General features: G+C 43.6%; 1 protein-coding gene across 4 annotated transcripts in view; it reads right to left on the bottom strand.

The window, feature by feature from the left end:
- Window positions 1-3,034: 3,034 nt before the first annotated feature.
- The window catches only part of KHDRBS3 (KH RNA binding domain containing, signal transduction associated 3), a 150,775-nt gene continuing 132,935 nt past the window's right edge, over window positions 3,035-20,874 (bottom strand). For 2 of the 4 annotated variants that reach the window (XM_019724292.2, XM_074316351.1), the window contains exons 8-9: window positions 13,849-13,907; window positions 11,409-12,029 (exon numbers count right to left, since the gene is read on the bottom strand). In XM_019724292.2, coding sequence (XP_019579851.2) covers window positions 11,938-12,029; window positions 13,849-13,907 — 151 coding nt within the window. In that variant the 3' untranslated portion in view covers window positions 11,409-11,937. Of the gene's footprint in view, window positions 3,507-10,418; window positions 10,478-11,408; window positions 12,030-13,848; window positions 13,908-20,874 lie in introns of those variants that run through there. The other 2 variants (XR_002136731.2, XR_002136730.2) reach the window with 2 other exon arrangements.

Genomic DNA, 20,874 nt, shown 5'->3' on the forward strand with positions numbered 1-20,874 from the left:
TCATAGTGTTGTGGGATTGTCCCCAAACCACAAAGCCAGGAGGTGGTAGAGCTCAGAGGAGCGGCAGTCTGTCTGGGGTGGGGGGGTGTCCACACAGCGTTGCCCATCGTGTCCATGACGAGCGTCATCTCTGAAGACAAGTGCCACATGTCCTGGCATCTTGAAGTGACACATCTTCCTGTCCCTCTCCCAGGAAGCCAGCCCACGGAGACCTGCCCCCCCCCCAGGTGGCTCGGACCCTCTGGGTTGCTCCCCTGTGCAGCTGTGGCCCCACCCTCACAGAGAGGACAGCGCCTGGTGAGATGACCACCTGGAATGTGCCGTCAGGTTTGGGGGTGAGTGTCCGGATCTGAATTACACCAAGGGTCCCGACCCTTACTCATCCTTTCACAGCTCTCCCTCCTCCCAGCCTCTTCCCCTTCTTCCCAGTAACAATTACTGGGATCTGAGGACCTACTGTGTTCTAGAAACATCCCACTGTAGGCACTACAAACCTGGATTCAGAGGTAAAATAACTCCCCTGGGACAGTCTAGCCAGTGGCTGGTCTGATGCCACTCGTAAGTCTTTGAGTCCGTTCGCACTGCTGCCCCTTTGGTGTGTCCAGGCCGGGCAGGGATACAAGGTCCTATTTTTCTCAGAGAAGCTGCTTGTCACCCCCAACATGTTCTGGGAACCAGCCTCCAAGAGGGCCCACGAGATCCCTGCCTTCTGGTATTTACACGCTGTGTCGTCATGTCCCACACTGTCCCAGGGCTGGTGTTTGACCAGTAACTGTGGAGGAAGCAATGTGATTCCTTCTGGAATTAGGATATGAGTCTATGGCCCCATCTCGTGCGTACTCTCTCACTCACTCACTGTCCCTCTGGGGCTGCTTGCTCTGGGGGAGGCCAGTGGTCACACTCGTGAGGATGCTCGGGCAGCCTGTGGAGACCTCTGGCCAATGGCCCCATGAGTGACTCTGTGACAGACACAGAATCCCCAGCCCAGTGGAGCCTGGAGGTGATTGAGGCTCCAGCTGACAGCCTGCACCCTTGTGAGACACTTGAGCCAGAATGCGTCCAGATTCCTAACCCTCAGGAAATGTGTGACACCGTAGATGTCTGTTCTTTCAAACTGTTAAGTTCTGGGACCATTTGTTAGGCAGCAAATGCTAACAAATCCACGGAGGTACCCACTCTTGTTAGCATGGCTCTGACTGTGCTGTGTCATGAAGTCCATGGGCCAAAATAAGGAGCAGTCTGAGAAGAGCATTTGGGGCTAGGGCAGAGCAATGGAACAGCCACGTGGCGCAGGCTGCATGGGATGTGCCAACACACACTTTTGGGAGTGGTCTAAAGGCAGTTAGGTGGGTGCAGAGGTGGGCGTCGGGAAGAGGTCAGAGTTAGACAGCCGGGGCAGGGTGGGCAGTGAGTGAAAACTCTAGAATCCCCACTGAGCAAGAGCACAGACAAGGAACTGTTAGCTTCTGCACAAGAGCATACATTTGCTGGAGCTTGCCACCGATCGATGCAAAAGCACCTGGCCTGGGTCACTTTGCAGATTTTAGTCACACGGAGGGCAGAAGCCTCAGATTACCAGGAAGTAGAACACTTTTCGGCAAGGTAGCAACTGTAATTTTGACAACTCCATGAAGACAACCCTTTAGAAAGCAGCCTTAGGGTCTAATAAAGTTAAATGCACATTGGGAAAGCCATCAGCTGTTATTTTTAAAACCACAGGAAGTCGCTCAGATCCTTTAAAATCAAATGCTAGCATGGTTATTTCAGCCTGCCATGGTTGAAAAGCTGCTGCTAACAAGACAGAAGTAAGGAGGAACCCGGGTGTCTGAGATGGACCAAAATGAGCTCAGCCGGAGAAAAGGAAAGTTGCATTTCTGTTGAGTTGTTCTGAACAACTCCGTTTTTGCTTTTTCCCCAAACCCGAGGAGTTACCTTGCAGACATCACTGAGCGCTCCTATGGGTAGGGTTGTAGGCAGAGCTACAGTCCCCTAAGATGAAGTCTGCCCTGGGGGCCAGGGTCAGGTGGGTTTCCTGGGTGATGGTCTGTCTCCTCCCACCAGAATGTAAGCTCCTGGAGGCGGAGACTCCCTCTGCTTTGTCCTGTGCTCACTCCAGAGTACTTAGGGCAGAGCCCAGCATCTGAAATCTCCATTCATGTGTTGAATGGATTCAGTAAAGCGGGCAGTAACACCAGAGGCCAAAGTTAAGGTAGTGAGACAGGGATCAGGAGTCGCAAAGTTGGAATTGATGGCATTTTACTTCCAGGCTTATGACTTGTGAGTTGAAAAGGCTGTAAGCAAAAGGGAGCTCAAATTCTTTTCCGTTGACAACAGTCTGGTATACGCGTATGTTCGAGTTCCCATTTGTTTAAAATGAATTCCAAACAGAAGGGCACACTGAGCTGACCTCATCTGCACCCACCTTCCCACATGTGTGCTCCGTGGGCTCGGGACTCAAACCCTTCCCCCTCCCCCGCCGGCTCAGGGCAGTGCAACTCTGCCCTCTCCCCAACATACAGGTTTTGTTCCCTGCACTTCTGAGATGGAGAAGTGTGTGTGTGACAAACGTAAAGGTACAGACTGCAGGAGTAGAAAACCATGTTTTCAGGATGCACCACTGAGAGGATGAGGAAAAGCGAACCTATTAGAAGCTGTTCTGTGCTTAACACAATGTTCCCATCACGCACACTGTAGAAAGCGGATGCCTTGAGGAAAGATGCCTTTGAGGTAAGAAAGTGACAATTTAACAATGCACGAGACTGTTCTTGAAATTCCAAGACTAGGAAACATGTTGTGTGCGCTCCTAGCAGAAGGAATAAAACACATCCTCCCGGGGCGCACTGAATTAAAATCACAATGCTCCAGTAAAGGGTGATGAGAGAATGAACAGAATAATAACACTTCCACAGGGATTATGACCTTTCTGTTCCATAACAAATTACACAGAGGCATGAAAACCAGCTTCCTCTTCTGGCTGTACCACTCTGCTCCCCACAGAAGCCTTTATAATTAACCTTGCACATGCAAGAATACGTGGCATAACACTTTCTTATTTATTGGTCCATAACTGACACAGATAAATCATTCTCAATCCAAAATATGCATAGAGTCTTGACTTCCTGCAGTGAGTTGCAGCCATGCACACTTACCAAGTGTGCAAATTTAGAGCTGCGCTGAAATCACCGGACTTTGTTTTCCTTGGTTAATAGTAAAGAGGAAGAGATTTGAATGGGCAGCCTTTATTACGTAATACACAAAGCATTGGGTGTGTTTATTAGGAGACAACAAAATAAGATTGATTTTCTTTCCTTTTTTTTTGTTTAATAGGCTTTCCAAATGAAAAAGCATACCATTTTATAAAGCATTTCACAGAACACAAAATTGTGCAAAAAAAAAAAAAAAAAGAATACTAAGATGATTTTCAAGTTCCCAAGTGAATTCATTTACTGACTAGGCACGTTGGTGAGTTGACTATTCTTAAGCAGTCCATTATTAGAGAAAAGTTCCTGAAAGAGAGGAAAATGAAATATATTTGTACACATCAAGAAACTAATATTTAAGCTCTATTGGGAATGGCAGGGTTTAGGCAGAGGAAGCAGGCAAGTGGAAGTTTAATAGGAATAAGGATATTATACGACAATGCGAACGAGAACTGTAGAAATTAAGGACATAAAATATTTGTGTTCTGTAAGGCAGATGAATGATTAAAATAGTATGATGGTCAAAACTGGACCTATTATGGCATTTATTGGACATGGACCTTCAAGTATTACCATGTGAAATGAGTTCCAATGGATACACGCTGGCACACCCTCGCATTGTTTCATCTAAGAGACTCAACTTCTGGATATATTTATTTTTATTTTTTACTAAGACCTAACGAGGTACTTTGATGTGCTATATGAGGCTGGACAATTAAGTTTGTGAACTCATCCTAGGAAACGTGCTACACACCTCATTGCTGAATAGCACTACGGTCACCCTTGAAGTACTCCCCTTGGGAAGCTGTGCACTGATGCCAGCGCCTAGTCCACCCTTCAAAGCAATTTTGGAACTCTTTTTCTGGAATGGCCATCAGAGCTGTCATCGTATTACCCTTGATGTCCTGAATGTCATCACAATGTCTTCCTTTCAATATTTCCTTTATCTCCGGGTAAAGAAATAAGTCATTGGGGGCCAGATCAGTGAGTAGGGATGGTGTTCCAATACAGTGATTTGTTTCCTGGCTAAAAACTCCCTCACAGACAGTGCTGTGTGAGCTGGTGCATTGTTGTGATGCAAGAGCCATGAATTGTTGGTGAAAAGTTCAGGTGATTTCCATCTAACTTTTTCACGCAGCCTTTTCAGCACTTCCAAATAGTACACTTGCTTACCAGTCTGTCCAGTTGGTACAAATTCATAATGAATAATCCCTCTGATATCAAAAAAGGTTAGCAATATCATTGCAACAAGTTCGCCAACTTAATTGTCAGATCTCATACACAACAAAACTGTTTTTCTAAACCCAAGTGGCAATCAGAAGGAAAAGAAAAACAAAACCCAATGACAGTGGAGATGTGGGCCTCACCACGCTTACTCCTCACAGCTCTGGTCACACATGCTTGTCCCCAGGAGACCTGACAACACAAAGTGTGACCTGAAGCAATCAGTACACCGTTCACATCTGCGTGTGACCCAGCCCTTCCTGCCTCTCCAGACACCCGCACCTTATGTCCCGGCAACTGCTCATGTGTCCCCAAACACATGATGAGTTTGCGTGCCTTGGTCAACACGGGTCCCACCGGCATCAATCAGCCTGTTACATCTGACTGTTTTCTCCTCCCTGCTTCAAACCTCAACTTAACTGTAGAACCCGGTCAGGTTTCTTCTGTGTGGAGCCTTTCCCTCCAAGCCGTCTCTCAGACAGGGTTCAATCACCTGTCCTTCACCGAGCCTTGTATCATGCACAGGGCAAGCACAGTGAGCCTCGGTGTCACCTGCACAAAGTGTCAGTGTGCAGGGATGAGTCAGACGCAAGCTATTGTTTTAAAGGCAAATACTTTAGAAAGGTAAACATCTAATAGAGTAAATCTATTGATTAGGGCTTTGTTTTAAGTAGTCAAGGAATATTTCTTGAATGGGTTGATGACCCAGTGCTATAAGGTATAGGCAGTGGGACGAACTTATTTCTGACCTTGGAGGTGCTTCTGGGGGATGGAGGACGGCCACAAGACATTAAGGACAGTTCAGAATCAGTTGTTTGCAAATCTAGTATTACTGTGTTTCCCCGAAAATAAGACCTAGTGGAATTATCAGCTCTAATGCGTCTTTTGGAGCAAAACTTAATATAAGACCCAGTCTTATTTTACTATAACATAAGACCTGGTATAATACAATGTAATACAATATAATATAATATAATATATAATAAAATATAATAATATAATGTAAAATACATATAATACTGGATCCTATATTAATTTTTGCTCCAAAAGATGCATTAGAGCTGATGGTCTGACTAGGTCTTATTTTCGGGGAAACACGGTATCAACCAGTACTTTCAGAGTGAAGGGAAAACAAGGTCCTTTTGGCAATAAGGAGAGAGGGAAGATTTTGAAGAACTGGCAGGCTCTGGATGGCGAGAGAAGAGGAAAAGGCGGGCAGACACTGTGGAATGAGGTGCCCGCTGGGGTCCTGTTTCCTCAGAGACCAGGGCCCCCTCAAGGGCAGGTCCCATCTCATTCACCCCGGTTCCTCCATCGTGCTTAGCACAAAGCCTGTCAAGTGAGGGGCCGGCCCTCAGACCACACCTGCTAATGCAAACAGCCTCCAGTGGAGAGAGGAGACCAATAGGAGTTTGAGGAAAGCTTATGGGATTTGTACCACTTAGCTGTCCCTTAAGACACAGCCAAGCGCCCTGGAGAGGTCTGTACAGGACCCCACGCACCCACACTGCCACATTCATTTGTACAGGGGTGTAGCCTACCACATGCCAGCCTCCGTGTGGTGTAAAGGCATTTTACACCAACTTTGAGCAGATGAATTTACTGTGGGGCCCTAAGTGCTAACGGCTGTACAGAGTAATGAAGACACACAGCATTTAGGGCTCAACTTTCCTTCAGGAAAGCATGCTAAGATACACCATTAGCGTTAGGGGAAACAATATAGTAATATCTACTGAAAAATGCAATGACTCAATAAATCTACTTTACAAATTTATTCTACACATATTTACACAAATGTGTACAATAACAGAGATTCAAGGCTATGCTTTCTAGCATTGTCTTTAATAAGTGAAAAATATCAGAAGCCAGCTACATGCCTATCAACAGTTGTTTAAATTAGGGTTCATTCATATAAATATTATTCAGCCAATAAAAAGGTAGATTTATAGTGAAGATAGACAATGAACTCTAAGATATACTCTAAAGTGACTGGAAAACCATGTAATGTTTTGTAACTAAAAACAGTAATAATTAGAATAAAAATAGTAATAATTAATTATTAGTCTGTGGTCTGCCTATGCATAGATGATTTCTAGAAAAATATACAAAACTAATACAAACAGCTGCCTCTGGGTGGTGGCTGGGGACAGGGGTGGGAATTTAGACCAACCCTGCACTGTGTTCTCTTCTGGAAGTTTGGATTTTGTGCCAAGCACATGTATAACCTACTAAATAAAGGACATATTTTGGTTTTCTTCTTCTTTTTTTTTTTTCGACTCTGCTAACTATTCCTAACACTGCCTGTTAGGAGCCATATCGATTACACTGACAATGTCATTCTTTCATAGTCGTTGACTTGCTAAACCTTTACCCTACCGAACACTGTGCCAAGAGATGGGACGAGATGATGAGGAGGTTAGTGCCCCTGTATTTTAAGGCTATTGGATCAATAACCCATGCAAACAGAGGTTTGTGTAAAGCTCTTGTTGAAACGCAGACTGAGAAAGGCTCTATCTGTCTGTCGGGAGTGGGGTACGGCCAGAGTCAAGGTGAAGAGGAGACTGCACTTGACAGTGGAACCCAGCTTCTTAGCAGGACCCCGAGAGCCTTCATTCGATGCCCTGGCCTACCCAGACAGCAGCATCTCCCACTTCCTTGAATTACCCTGCTTCCCTGAAAATAAGACCTAGCCGGACAATCAGCTCTATCTAATGTGTCTGTTGGAGCAAAGATTCACATAAGACCTGGTCTTATTTTACTACAATATAAGACGGGGGCTAATATAATATAATATAATATAATGTAATATTATATTATACAATATAAGACTGGGTCTTATATTAATTTTTGCTCCAAAAGACGCATTGGAGCTGATTGTCTGGCTGGGTCTTATTTTCGGGGAAACACAGTACCTAATATAACTGAAGCTTCTCCACGACCATGTTTTCTTATAATTCCAAATATTTATATAAAGCAACCAATAAGAGCAAACACCTCTATTTGTGCCAGGCAGGCTTCTAATCTTCACAGCAATCCTGAGGAAGATATCGTTGTGCCCATTTTATGGATGGGGAATCTGCAGTGTAGACTGCAGTTCAGAGAGGGTGAGTAACTCACCCAAGGTAACAGAGCTGATGAATGATGGAGCTGGGATATGAATGCTTCCAAGAAAACCCTCCCTGTGTGGTTATCTTCTGCTCTCTCTAATGGGCCTGCTGGCACCTTCAGCTGCCTCTAACCACCCCGCCTGGCATACATGTCTCTCTTCCATTAGTCTATGTCTGTCAGAGCCCTAGCGGTGCCTTCCCTGCCCGTTTCGCCAGGAGACTGTGGTGTCTTCAAGGACGAGACTCGGTCATTCATCACACATTTCTACTGCCTGCAGCACAGCTGAGGCTCAGTCAGTGTACGTGGAAGAATACTGATACTGATTCAACTCAGAACCTTGAATATAAGATTTGGAACCTACATGCAGTCAAAGACTCACCAGGGAGGAATCTGGTCAGAGGGGGTGGAAACGAGGGGGTTATCAGTCAGAACCCCCTTAAACACCAAAGACTCTGGGTTAATGTGGATGGTTCCAATCTTGGCTCTACCAGTTACAAACTAAGTGATTTCACCTCTTGAAGCTTAAGTGTCATCCTTTGTAAATGGAGGTGACACTTACCTTCTTATAGTGGCGAGGATTCAATGAAATCATGTGTAGAAAGCGATAAGCGCATGCTTGGTCATAATGACAACTTGTAACCACGGTAAGTCACATAATATCAATACGAAATGAGGAAGTATAAACTAAGCATACTCTTCCAGAGAGCACAGAGGGACGATGGTTCGACTTGACTGGAGGAGACACCATGGAAGAGGGCACTGAGCCAGGCCCTGGCAGACGGGCCAGGTTTCCAGGGGCAAAGACACGGGGCAGCAGTACTGGTTTGTCAGCTCCTCACTCCGCTACTGGAATCACGTGAATGTAAGGTCCACAGCTTACACATCTACGCATGCCCCCGGCCTCCTTTGCACCCAGCATAGAACTCATGCTCAGGTAAGGTTGTCAAGTGAGAAAATATAAATTTCAAGGGGGCAGACACAGGCGAGGGGAAAGATGTGGGAACGATGCAATATGCTCATAGGGACAGACGACTGCTTATCCCGGCAGAGTCTTCCTGCTGAAACAGGAAAATGTAAGGCTTGGTAGAGTAGAGGGCAGCTGAGGGAAGCCCTTGGAAGCCAACAAGGAGGATTCCTGTTCACTAGTGTTCCTGGTGGTTCCTGCGAGCTTTCGGGCTCACCACCCCTTTTTATACTCCAATGAAGCTAGGGAGGCTTTTAAAAAATGAAAATAAACATAAAATTGCACAATTCCTATGAGCCAGCTCTAAAGACGACCTGGGAGTTGACCTTCTAGGGACCAATCCCTAATTTCTGATTTAAGAAACCTACATTTATTTATTATTCAACATACCAATTCCTAAATGCATATATATATGTATATGTATATGTATATATGTATGAAAGAAAGAAAATAGTGAAAATTTTCAATACTGTTTCCCCGAAAAGACCTAGCCAGACAATCAGCTCTAATGTGTCTTTTGAAGTGAAAATTAACATAAGACCCAGCCTAATATAACATAACATAACATAACATAACATAACATAACATAACATAACATAACATAACATAACATACTGGGTCTTATTTTACTATAATATAAGACCCAGTCTAATATAATATAATATAGTATAATATAATACTGGGTCTTATATTAATTTTTGCTCCAAAAGACACCATTAGAACTGATTGTCCAGCTAGGTCTTATTTTTGGGGAAACAGGGAATAACATCACACATTGAAAAAAGCATTAAATGCCACAGTCCCTTTCTGTGCAAGAAAAGAAGCAAAAACAAAAATCAAAAACCAAAAAAACCTCAAAAAACAAAAGGCGATGAACTTATTTCAGTCTATCACAGGGAAGATAACTATTTTCTTCCTCACAGTAGTTTAAATGTTTCAGGCTAGTTTTGGCTATTATGAAAAAAGGAAAGCTCATATTTCCCACACATATTAAATATATGTATTCAACTTTGACAATTCAACTTCACATTATTGGATCACTTCCCAGGTTACAAAAGGCTCTGGCAATATTATCTCACTTAATTCTTAAGAACAACTACCTGAGATAAGCTTCATTCTTACTGTGCTGATGTGCAAAGTGAGACTTGCCCAAAAATCACTCAGTAAGGAGCACAGCTCAAATACAAATACTTTAAAAAGCAAGACTCTGGAATGTCATGGCCAAAGCAGTGTTTCTGATGGAATAGAGAGAGGAAAAAAAAACCACAAAACAACTATCTGAAAAGTGAGACTAAATGAATGATACCTTTGCTTCACAGATACCTAGATTAAAAATATATATATATATATATAAAATAATTTTATAAAACACATTTCATAATATTTATCTTATAAAAGTAATACTTTGTTTTCCAAATTTCAGAAAGGATAGAAAATCACACACACACCTAAAATCATACTTCCACAAGCCTAAGATAATTGCTGTAAAAAATTTCCCGCATACCCGGGTAATTTCTTGCCTATGAAGATACAGGGTATACAGTCCATTTTTAAAAAATAAAATGGGGGTCATATTACATACACATTAGGTTTGGTAAACTACTCTTTTCCTTAATAATTTGGAAATTTTTTCCATGAGGTTGACGAGACTGTTAGATTTTTTATAGAAGAAAGTAATCCAGTATTTAAATATTGTGATGACCTGAGCCTCCCACCTCTGCAGCTTAAACAAAGCTGACTGGATCTGACTTGTTTACATTCAGGAAGCTTCTTTTCTGACTGGAGGAGTTAATTTGCCATAATCACAAGTGCTGGTAATAGGAACCAGCATGGGACGTTTTCCACCCGACTTTAGATAAGCATGAAATTGCCTTCATCTTCCATAGCACATCAAAATAATTGGCGCAAAGGCACTTACTTACCTGTGTCTGCTCCAGGGATACAACCAGCTCCTTCAGCTTTCCAAGATGGCTGACGTTTCCTACCAAAAGAAAAGACCTGTTTACTCAAAGAGAAGGAACTCCCTGAAGAAATAAAAATTAAACATTTCACATAATCTACAGTTTAAAAAAAAAAAAAACTTAAAGCCAAATGATTAAAGAATAACTTTATTAAATAGTTGTCAGTTTTAAGACGTGCCCTCAATTACTGACCAAATAACGTATTACAAACAACTAGTTATGAGGTTTTACATTTGTTTAATAGGGAATAATTGGCCCCAATTAAACTGACTAAACTAAGGCTTTTTAGATTACTGAAACAAATTAAACTTTTTAAAATGAGAATTTAGGTGATCTTAAAACCTTTCTAAAATGGATAATGAAACTTGCTAAGTTGTAATCTCCCTGGTTTTATTAGTTATATTAAGATAAATTAAGTGAGATTAAAATCTTATTTGATTTATTTACCTTTGAAAATGAAGACCGTTTAAGGGTTACACATCCTCAGCCTTGGCGAGTGCGACCTCAATTAGTCAGAATGTCTTTTAAAGCTTTGTGCTTATTGCTTCCAGCATGGAGCGAGGTGTTCATTAAGGTACCAAAATTCTCATAAAAAATCCAAAGTTGCACTAGTGAAAAAACGCTCAACAAGATGAAAACTGATCACATCTTTTTCAGAAAAATCAGTCGTTATTTTAAAACCAGTTTTTAAACAAGATTGGGTTTTGCGTCGTTTTAACGTGCCACTCAAGCAGATTGATACCATTTGGACTCTTTAGACAGCATTTATATCTACGGTGAGTATAGAATGGTACATTTAATTTTATACCATTTTTAAAATAAGTTGTACAATGTTTAGTGTGACCCTTTTATGACAAGCATTGTTAAATGAATTCTTTCCCTGTTTACAACTATTTATGAAGGCCTTTTTAAATAAGAAAAACATGAAATTGTTAGCTCACACACACGAAATTTCTTTCAAAAGTTTATTTAGTATCAAGCAAGAGGAAACTTTGCTTAACACTACAGAACATTTCAAGACTTGAGTTACAAAAGAATACCACATTATTTGCACTTGTAATTGGCTTCTCTTTTTACGCATGTTGGCAAGAAGAAAAAAAAACTAGCATATGGCTGAAAGATAAAATAACTAAATTCTATGGAAACCTTTAAAATGAAAGGTGAGGCTTATGTTAAAGGATGGATTAACATATTTAGTAAACCTATTTTTTGTTTGTTTGTTTAACACTAGTTAATCAAAGTTATTTTTTTTTTCCTTTTGATGACCTATTTTTTCATATACAGACTGGAAATAACAAAAGTTTACATATCTTTCTTTTTTTTCTGCCCAAGTTGATGTTTCAACAAAGTAGTTTTAAGTTCCATCCATTCAGATTTTAAGCATTTGGATTTATTTAAAAAGGGATTGTTCGTAGAAAAAAATTACTTTGAACAGTACACAGGACGGGTGGAGATTGGCTATGTCACAACGACAGTACAATCAGTATCGGCCGTACGGCTGCTCTCTGTAGACGCCCTTGGCGGTCCTGGCTGAAGGTGCCTTGTGTCTTGAGTTAGTCCACTCTTCTTGCCCTAAAATCATAAGATGAATCACAATGAGATCATTGCCAGGGTTCCCACTGGTGCCATTTTTCAGAATCTAACTTAGCCCTGAACCAGCAGTAGATTTCATATTGAAGATACATAGCCTGGATGTACTGGGGAAAAAAAAACAAAAAACACACACACAAGGAAATTTACTTTAAAACAAATTACGAAGACAATGGGAAATGGTCATCTCATTCGCACCATCAACATGGGAAGAAAAATGATTGTTTTGTATCTTAAATGGCAGCCAACTTCCTGAGAACGTTCCTTTTGGTCATTTGTTTGACAAAAGCTCACAGCTCAGGTAGCAAATTGAACTGCCTTTGCTAAACATTAAGGCATTTACAAATGGAAAAGAGAATGGAAAAGAATCACTTAGATTTCTTCTAAAGCAAAAGCAAAGAAAACACAGATACAAATCTGTGAAGGCAAAAAGAGACAAACAAGAGAACAAAATGGGAATGGGAAGATTGGGGAAGAGAAATGCGGCATTGTTTAAGTCCTTCCCTAGAAACGCTAGGTCAGAGTTGTAGTGGGTGGAAATTTATACCTCAATAGCAATTCATGAATAAGAAAGAAAATTAATGACATACTGTCACCCACGTTTCACTCATAACACTAAATCCACACCGGACAATGGCGTTCATAACCAAGGGCATTCTATCATCTTTATGTCCTGAAATTAAAACAGGTTCAACCTCAGGACTTCCAAGTGATGGAAGGTCTGTGACAACAAGCAGTTAACACCTCTGCTGCAACACATAGCAATTTGAAAGTCATGTGTCCACAGAGACCAATTTAAAAAAGCTGCGAAGGAAAAATGCTTAAAATGACCTCTTCTTTTGACACAAACATGCAATCAACGTCATCCCCTCACACTAACGGGCATCAATTTAAGTGTACAGCAGTCAACAAACCAACTTGCTTCTCTTAAGTGTCTGCTTTGAATAACAACAACAACAAAATCCACAGTGCGGTCATCACAGCTTGGGGCAGGTGACATAACAAAATGCACTTCAAAAGGAACATTGGCAAATGGTTTTTCAGTTATGCTCAGAGAAATGTCACAACATCCATTAACCAGAATCCTGATTCACTTGCATGGGATCTGCTTTGCAATTGATTGAAGTATCCTGTCCTCTGAGCTCCTTGCCCTGCGGCAAAAGAGCTTCTTGCAGTCATTATGTTGCTGCCACCAATTCTTTTAATTAAACCCGTCATCCTGCATTCTGAGACTTTGGACATGGATTCCTCACTGAACTGAGAAGGGCTGGGCGGTCTCCCCGTAAGCCATGGAGACCTTGCCAGCTGCCCCCAGGCTCAGTGCTTATGTAACCTTTATGGGATGACACCCACTGTAATGTTTTCAGAGGATCTGAGATTGGTGAGGAATTAAAAGATAAAGGTGGGGGTGAGAGAATCACTTTAGATCTGGAGTCTCAACTGCTTCATTTTCCTTTACTGCCAAGAAGCAGACACTTCAAAACGACCCATGCTATCAAGTGGCAGCAGTTTGGCAAATGATTCTATAAATGAGAAAATCAGCACACACGGCAATCAACTCAAACAGAAAACCGAGGTTCCGAATCTGAATTCCTGCAATTGTCTGTGTCTTTAGTCCTCTTTAAACAGTAAATTTAAATCTTAAGGGAGCTTCTGAAAATAGCTAGATAGGCACAGATGACCTGAATGGAAGCTGCTACATCAGTCTGAGTGTCTGTATGCGTTCCCCTCAATTAAGGGAGCGGAGGTGCTTCCACAAGCACGTCCCCTGTGTTGACAGACCACGCGGCCTCTCACTCACCGTAGGAATCGTACGTCTCCTCACTGAGTCCATGCCCATAATCATAGTAATCAGCGCCACTGCAGTGAATGAAACAAAACACATCAAGGAAACAGGTGAGAACACAGGACAATGTTACTCGGCCATGAGTTTAAATCACGTGCAAGGAAGTACCTACAACTTAAAGAAAACGAATACAGGGCAGGGCTAAAAACTGACAGGAGTCCCCACTGAGCTGACAAATCTCTAACACAGAGGCCACAGACTTCACGGTTACCAAGGCCCCTTTCTTAGCCCCCCAACTTTAATACATAGTAAGTGTGTTGGCACCTTAACCACAGCAACCGGCCAGTCAGCACAGAGAAGAGCCTACTGTGTGGACGGGGGACACGACGATGGGACCTGTCCTGGAAGGACTGAGTCTGGAGCACAGACAGATGTGCAGGGTCCAATGACAGCACCCTGTGCCAAGAACAAAAGCTGGGCTCCTGCAGGGAACTGTGGGAGCGGAGAGGGGAGGACAACCATAGCTTCTCTCCAACAGATGGAACGCTTCCGGGAGGCCAGGCCTGTATTTCCTCTTCAGCCCTCATCTACCAGAAAACGCGATGCTGTACGAACTGTGGGCACTTCCCTTTGTAACACAGTAACAAGTACCAAGATGAAATGCTTCGTTTCCCCAGCACGAGCACATCAGCATCAGGAAGGGGCTGCCACACTGGATTTGGCGTCCATGAGGATTGTCACAGGAGGGCGAAAGGCTCCCTGCGGCCCAGTCCCGGCCAGCACCCTCTCGGGCTGTGAGCTCTGCAAGGCGCATGCATCCTTGAAATACCCGGGAAAGGGGTCCTGGGACCAGGGCCATTCTGCAGACAGCGCAGAACAGGCAACGTACACACAGCGTACTTGAATTAGGCATAAGTGTTCGCAGGAACAAATCTGTGGAAAATCTAGATTACTGAAGCATAGCTGATGTAATTACTTTGTGATGCTATTTTGAATGTCGAAGGAAGAGCTTCCATTCACCCGCTCAGGCCTTCCCTTCGCCACGCGACCTTACTTAGTAGGGAAATGTGTTACCTTGGATTGTCATGGAAATAAACATTCTCATTATTCCAACTTCATGCAATCAGTCAGGGGTTCTAATCGAAATGGAAACTGACCTAGCTCAGCTGTTTAACACCTGAGGGAGTTGCCATGTGACTAGTATGAGCCACGCTGCGAGTGTCGCTGTCTGCCGGCGGCCGAGACCCCACGCAGCCATCACAACAGGCCTGAGCTAAGTCCAACTGTCATCCCATTTTACAGAGGAACATGCTGCAGATCAGAAAAGCTAGGACGGCACCTAAAGCCTCACAGAGAATAGTATAAGGTGACACACTCGTGGGTTCAGCCCACCCCTGGCTCTCTTTCCCAGTTTCCTTCTCAGTAAACGACAGCAGGCTAACCACCAACTCCAACGACTAAGCGCAGAACGACAATTCCTGTGAGAGAGAGGCAGGCAGTGGGATCTGTTCCCTTTTCCTCGAGCGTGTGGGGATGTGTCTTCACGTCTGCTCCTCCTTCTGCCAGAAATGTTCTCTCCTCTCCTTTCACGCTACCTCCCATTTAGTCTTCAGCCTAAATGCTGCTTCCTCAGAGACTGCTCCCCATGTCCCGCGGCTGGGCCAGTTCCCCATGACGTCACACTTTCCTCCTTTCTCATCCCTCTGCTGACTGTCACTCAAACATGAACTGAGTGACTGGGACCCTAGAGCAGCGGCACGTCCCTCACACTGGTGTGTCATGCTGGCTTCTTGGAGAATGTGATGCTTGAGCAACGTTCTGAAAGACGGGGACAGGGGAGCTAAGCTGGGGAGGGGACAAGGAATGGACAGAGCCTTGGGCAGAGCCTCAGGGACCTCCAGGAGGAGGGAACAGTGTATGTGAGGCACAGATGCAGGAAACGGGCTGAAAAACTTGTGTGTCTACAAATACGTCCATCACATACAGTTAATAGGTATTGATAAAGTGCCTGGACGAGAATATTCCTCGCACAAAATGCTCCCTTCATGTGCTATCTATAGGCCAGACCTGGTTATCCTGGTTTAATCACGTCCTCACTGTGAACTAACTACGGTGTGCACACCGGTTATGATGTGGGCTTCCTGGCGTGGAGACAAGACAGAAGCTGTCTGGAAGGCGCTGTGTTAAGCTCCACGGGCTCCTTTAAACGCTGCCGAGAACAGAACAGTCACTCCCACAGCTGACCGACTACACCAAGGGGCAGTGTGCCATGTTTCCAAGGAGGCACATGCAGCCACATGGTGTGTTTTTTTAAAAAAGTCTTCAGTTTGAGAACTGGCATTCCTAGAGAACCTGCAAGAAAGGAAGGGTGAGAGGAATGGAACCCTTGTGAGCTAGCCCCCTGCAGTGCAGATAGCTTCTCTATGTGCTGGTCTCACTTAATCTACATCAAATCTCTGCTTTTACTAACGAGGCAGCTGAGGCTCAGTGCGGGTGAGCCACCTGCCCAGGGTCACACAGCTTGTAAGTGGCGGCATCTCGACTCAAAGCTCGGGATGCCATTGCCACGTGCTGAAACCTGTGCCAGAGGTGGACTGTGATGGCACCCGCTGTACTCTGACCTGCCCTGCTGCTCCCTCTCTCTTCCCGAACGTCCTACTTGCTCCACCTGGCGCTTCCATGGGCCCTCGTCATGCTCAGAAACAGAGGTCAGGGTCCACACGAAACCCCCACCACATGATCATGACAAGTGATAACTGCTCCAATTCCCTCTCTGGTCTCAAATTCCTCCCTTCCCTTTCTGTAGTCCTAATTTTCTCTCAAGACATAACATACATTTATGAGGAGAAAAGAAGAGGGACTAGCTGAAAAAGGTGCAGAGAAATTTTCATATTCAAAAAGAAAAAAAATTCTGCAAAAATAAGCAACAACGAAAGAAACAATATGGCTTTCCTACGTCTTAAGATTTCACAGCTTTAAATAGGTGAATTGCTACTAAAATCGATTATCTTTCTCACCTTGAGGATGGAAATTTAGAAACAAACCTTTTGATAAAACATCAGTGTCAAAGATTGGTCAAGACATCTGAGTCTAAACTTGGGTGACCCTGGGAGAGCCGTCCGCTCACGGAGTCCTGTTGGCTTATCTGTCAGATGTTGCTCAGACCCCGGGGCCTAACACTCTCAATGGCTCATCCACAGCATCTTCTCATTTTGTTGAAAATAAACTGGCTAATGCTTTTTAGAAACTCAGCACTAAATTAAATGAATCTCAGTCTTCTTTCCAAAGGTCAGCAGTTATATCGTGATGGCTGCTTAGACAAATAAAAACCTGATGTTCTTGAGAATTTTATCTTTGTTGCACAGATAAAATGAGAGTAACCTCTTCATAAAACTGAAAATAATTTCCTGCACTGAGACAGGTCCGCACTGTTGAACGTGGGGCTGTCTATGATAGGCATTGAGACTAACCACCAGAAGAGTTGAACAACTGCTTTCTGCCCAAACGCAGTCTCCTTTACTAAATGAACTGAGCGGTAATGAACATCAGTATAGATGGGAAATTTGTCTGTGAAGTGCTCCAACATAGTTCAGCCTAAAAAAAAAAAAAAAACTGGGGTGAAGAATGCTCTCCAATGAACAGGAGGATAAAAGCCAGCATAATTTGGTCCAGCAGCGGTTTGGTGATAAGACAATCTTAGTTCTGACAAGTGAAAACTTTAAACTGACATTTTCTATCATTTCACCCAGTTTCTGATTATTTCTTGCAAGACTGTCATCAAGCCGAGAAGCTGGGAGCAGCTGAGCCCCCATTGTCATACCTGTCAGTCCCATCTGAATTGCTTTCACAGCATTTCATTTCGGGTACCTCAAATGTCTATTAACCAAAGACATGTCCTATTTCCCAAGGATAAACTGAAAACCCAACATACGGCAAAGGGGAAAAAACACTACGAAACTCTCCATTGATGGGTACAACCTTTAATATTAATAATAGGCCGAATACACCTCACCTCCATCAGAGGGGCTCCAGGGAAGCCCCTCCCTCCATAGATCAGGAGCAGGCATCTCTCACTGGCATGAGGGTCCCCCAGGCCTTCTTCTATCCTTCCTCCATGTTCCAACGCATTGTCAGGGTTTGAAGGAGTCTACATGTTCAGCATGATTCCTGGTTTTCCCAGAGGTCCTCGATTCCATCAACCAGAGTCAATATCCCCCAAGACCGGGCTTAAGGAGCAAACTGTAACACTGGGACCAAGTCCAAGTCCATCGCTAGGCCTTCTACCCTCCAATAAACAGGGCTTTAAGAGGAGGACAACAACTCAGAGTCCCCAGATGACACTGTCCCTATGAACAGGATTTAAGAAGGAACTCCGGACATTTATTTGTCCCCTATCTCTCCAATCTCTCCAAGCCTCTCCACAGATTTCTACCTGGAAGTCACCAGAACTAGTGTCATTAGGCCCTTTGCTTATATTACATCCATCTCAGGAAGCTCTAGATTTCTCCGTTAAGCTTCATCCCCAGCCTTGTAAAATTCTGCCCACCTCAGTTCCCACCCGACTCAGCAAGTCTTAGACTATGCCCTCTGGAATTTATGGCTCATCACTGACAAAACCCCTATATATTCTCAACCTCACCTTTGGGCAGTCTCTTACCTGCTTCCTCGATGGGAACTTGGTTCTCCTCAAATGACGACTCTTTCTCACAGCCCTCTCCAGTTTTTTCTCTACCTCCCACAGCCCCTGTACCATGGGGCCTAGGGGAAGGGTGAGTACTCTCTTTGCTAACCCCTTTCTCCCCCAATCCACATACACCACAGCCACTATTGTGGTTACGCTTGAAGACCATGGTGCTTCATTCTTCTGTACTAACACCCAGCTTGGAATCTCCCACCAGAATCACCGTCCTAAGTCTAGGTGATATCAGGATGTGGGAAGAGGATCCTGCCCGCAAGCTAGTCTCTCAATTCCCTGGGCAACGCTTGTCCACTGATCTCACCTCTAGTCTCCTTCAGCCATTGGACACTTCCAATGTCACACCCTACATCTTGCCATCATCAACAACTTAAATTTCCCCACCTTGCTTCAGTTTTATACATCCCACTCCATGATTTCCTCTTTAGTTTCACTCCTTCCCTCTAGTATTATGCTGACTAGCCTTTCAAATAATTACAGTCATCCCCACTACTCTTCCTAAATTTTTCATCCCTTGTCAAGATAACGAGTGAATTCCAAGTTGCTAAACTGAATGGTCAATTCTCAGTCCTCATGTCACGTGACTCATCAGTAGTCTCTGACATAGCCGATTGCTGCCTGTTCCATGATGTTCTGTCCTTCCTTGGCTTCCAGGATATTATACACCACGGTTTCCTTCCATATTTTGAATGTTGAACAAACTTGAAAAAATCGTTAAATGAAGTACTAAGCCTGAGTGTGGTCATGTACTCAGCAAACATTTTTGAGCACTTACTATGGGAAAGATACCGTTCTGAAAAACGGAGATGCAGAAATGAATGAGATGTGACCTGCGCTCTCAAGAAGCTACCCCAGCTGAACACGTCATTTTCAACAGAACAGGTGACAAGTGTGAGTGTAAGACTGTCCAGAATACCTTGGGGTCAGAGCCTACCTTTACTGGGAGGTGAGAAGAAGGTAAGGAGGAGCATAGCACATGAATGGCCGAGGGACTGGAAGAGGAAGGAAGAAATAATACACGAGTGCGGGTCAGACTGCAAGTAGTTCATTAACTCTTGAAGAAGGGCAATTGCTCTGCTAGTTCACCAGGTATACACATGGCACTACTAGCATGGATGGATGGATGGCTGGATGGATGGATGGATGGATGGATGGATGGATGGATGGATGGATGGTTGGATGGATGGATGGATGGATGGATGGATGGATGGATGGATGGATGGATGGATGGATGGATGGATGGATGGATGGATGGATGGGTGGGTGGGTGGATGGATGGATGGATGGATGGATGGATGGATGGATGGATGGATGGATGGATACAGATATAAAGCTACATACAGTATGTGTATATATATTTTTCATGATGACCTGATAAATTAGGTATTATTCTATCTCCTTTATATACAAGAAAATTGAAGCTCTGGAAGGTTAATTAAACTGTCCAAGGATGAACTTGAACAAGAAGGACCACGTGTAAGTCAGGTCTGTGTGATGTCACAATTGATGCTTCTTCCCACGCTATGCTGCCTCCTCTTACCTGTAAGTCTAAGGAGCTGGGGTTTATCCTTTCAGCGAGAAAGTTACCCCCGTCTGTTCACTCACAGCACTAATGTTGTCCTTATCTCCTGTTACGTTCACATTTGTTTGGGCACTTGCTATGCCCTTTGGGTGTGAATAACAACTTGTGTTTTTCTTGAACTTCTGAGTGTTTTTCTTCTTCTTTGTAAAAGTTCTCTCTCCTCCTTCCCCCTCCCCCCTTAATTCTCTTTGTTTTCCATTCTGGTAACCCCAGCTTGGTTACTTTTGATGTACTGGGCTCTACCTTCTGTATCTCTCCATTTTTCTACCGTACTTGATAGCTCTTCATGCTTTAGTGCTGTTGAGCAGCTTATTTAACCATTTATGGACTTTTTGATTCTCAATTCCTTAACTCATTTGGTCTTTATGGCTTTATGGATGTGATGTCTTCTTGTCCATATGACAAATTATTTATTTTATAATCACCTTCTATTCTTTGAGTTTGTTCTCTCAAGTTAGTTTTTCAGTTTGTTGAATCTGTTTTTTAAATTCTTAGTAAATTTTGGATATATGTTCAATTTGAGATTCTCAGTCTGCTGCTCTGTGGGTGCTACCCCTTGTTTAAAACAGCTTTCTTTAGGTGGTTGTGGAAAAGGGATAGAATATCGGGTGAGATATGCAAGTAATGTGTCTCCTGTGTTTGGGGCTTCCTCTCTGGGTGGTACTACCTGAGGTGTGGCTTTGCATGGTTACAGCTTTACTCTGGGAATAAACACTGCTGAGTGAGCCCTAATGGGTTAGAGGCTAAACCGGCTGAGCTGGGT

The sequence above is a fragment of the Rhinolophus sinicus genome, linkage group LG12 (assembly GCF_036562045.2).
Source record: "Rhinolophus sinicus isolate RSC01 linkage group LG12, ASM3656204v1, whole genome shotgun sequence".
Taxonomy (NCBI): domain Eukaryota; kingdom Metazoa; phylum Chordata; class Mammalia; order Chiroptera; family Rhinolophidae; genus Rhinolophus; species Rhinolophus sinicus.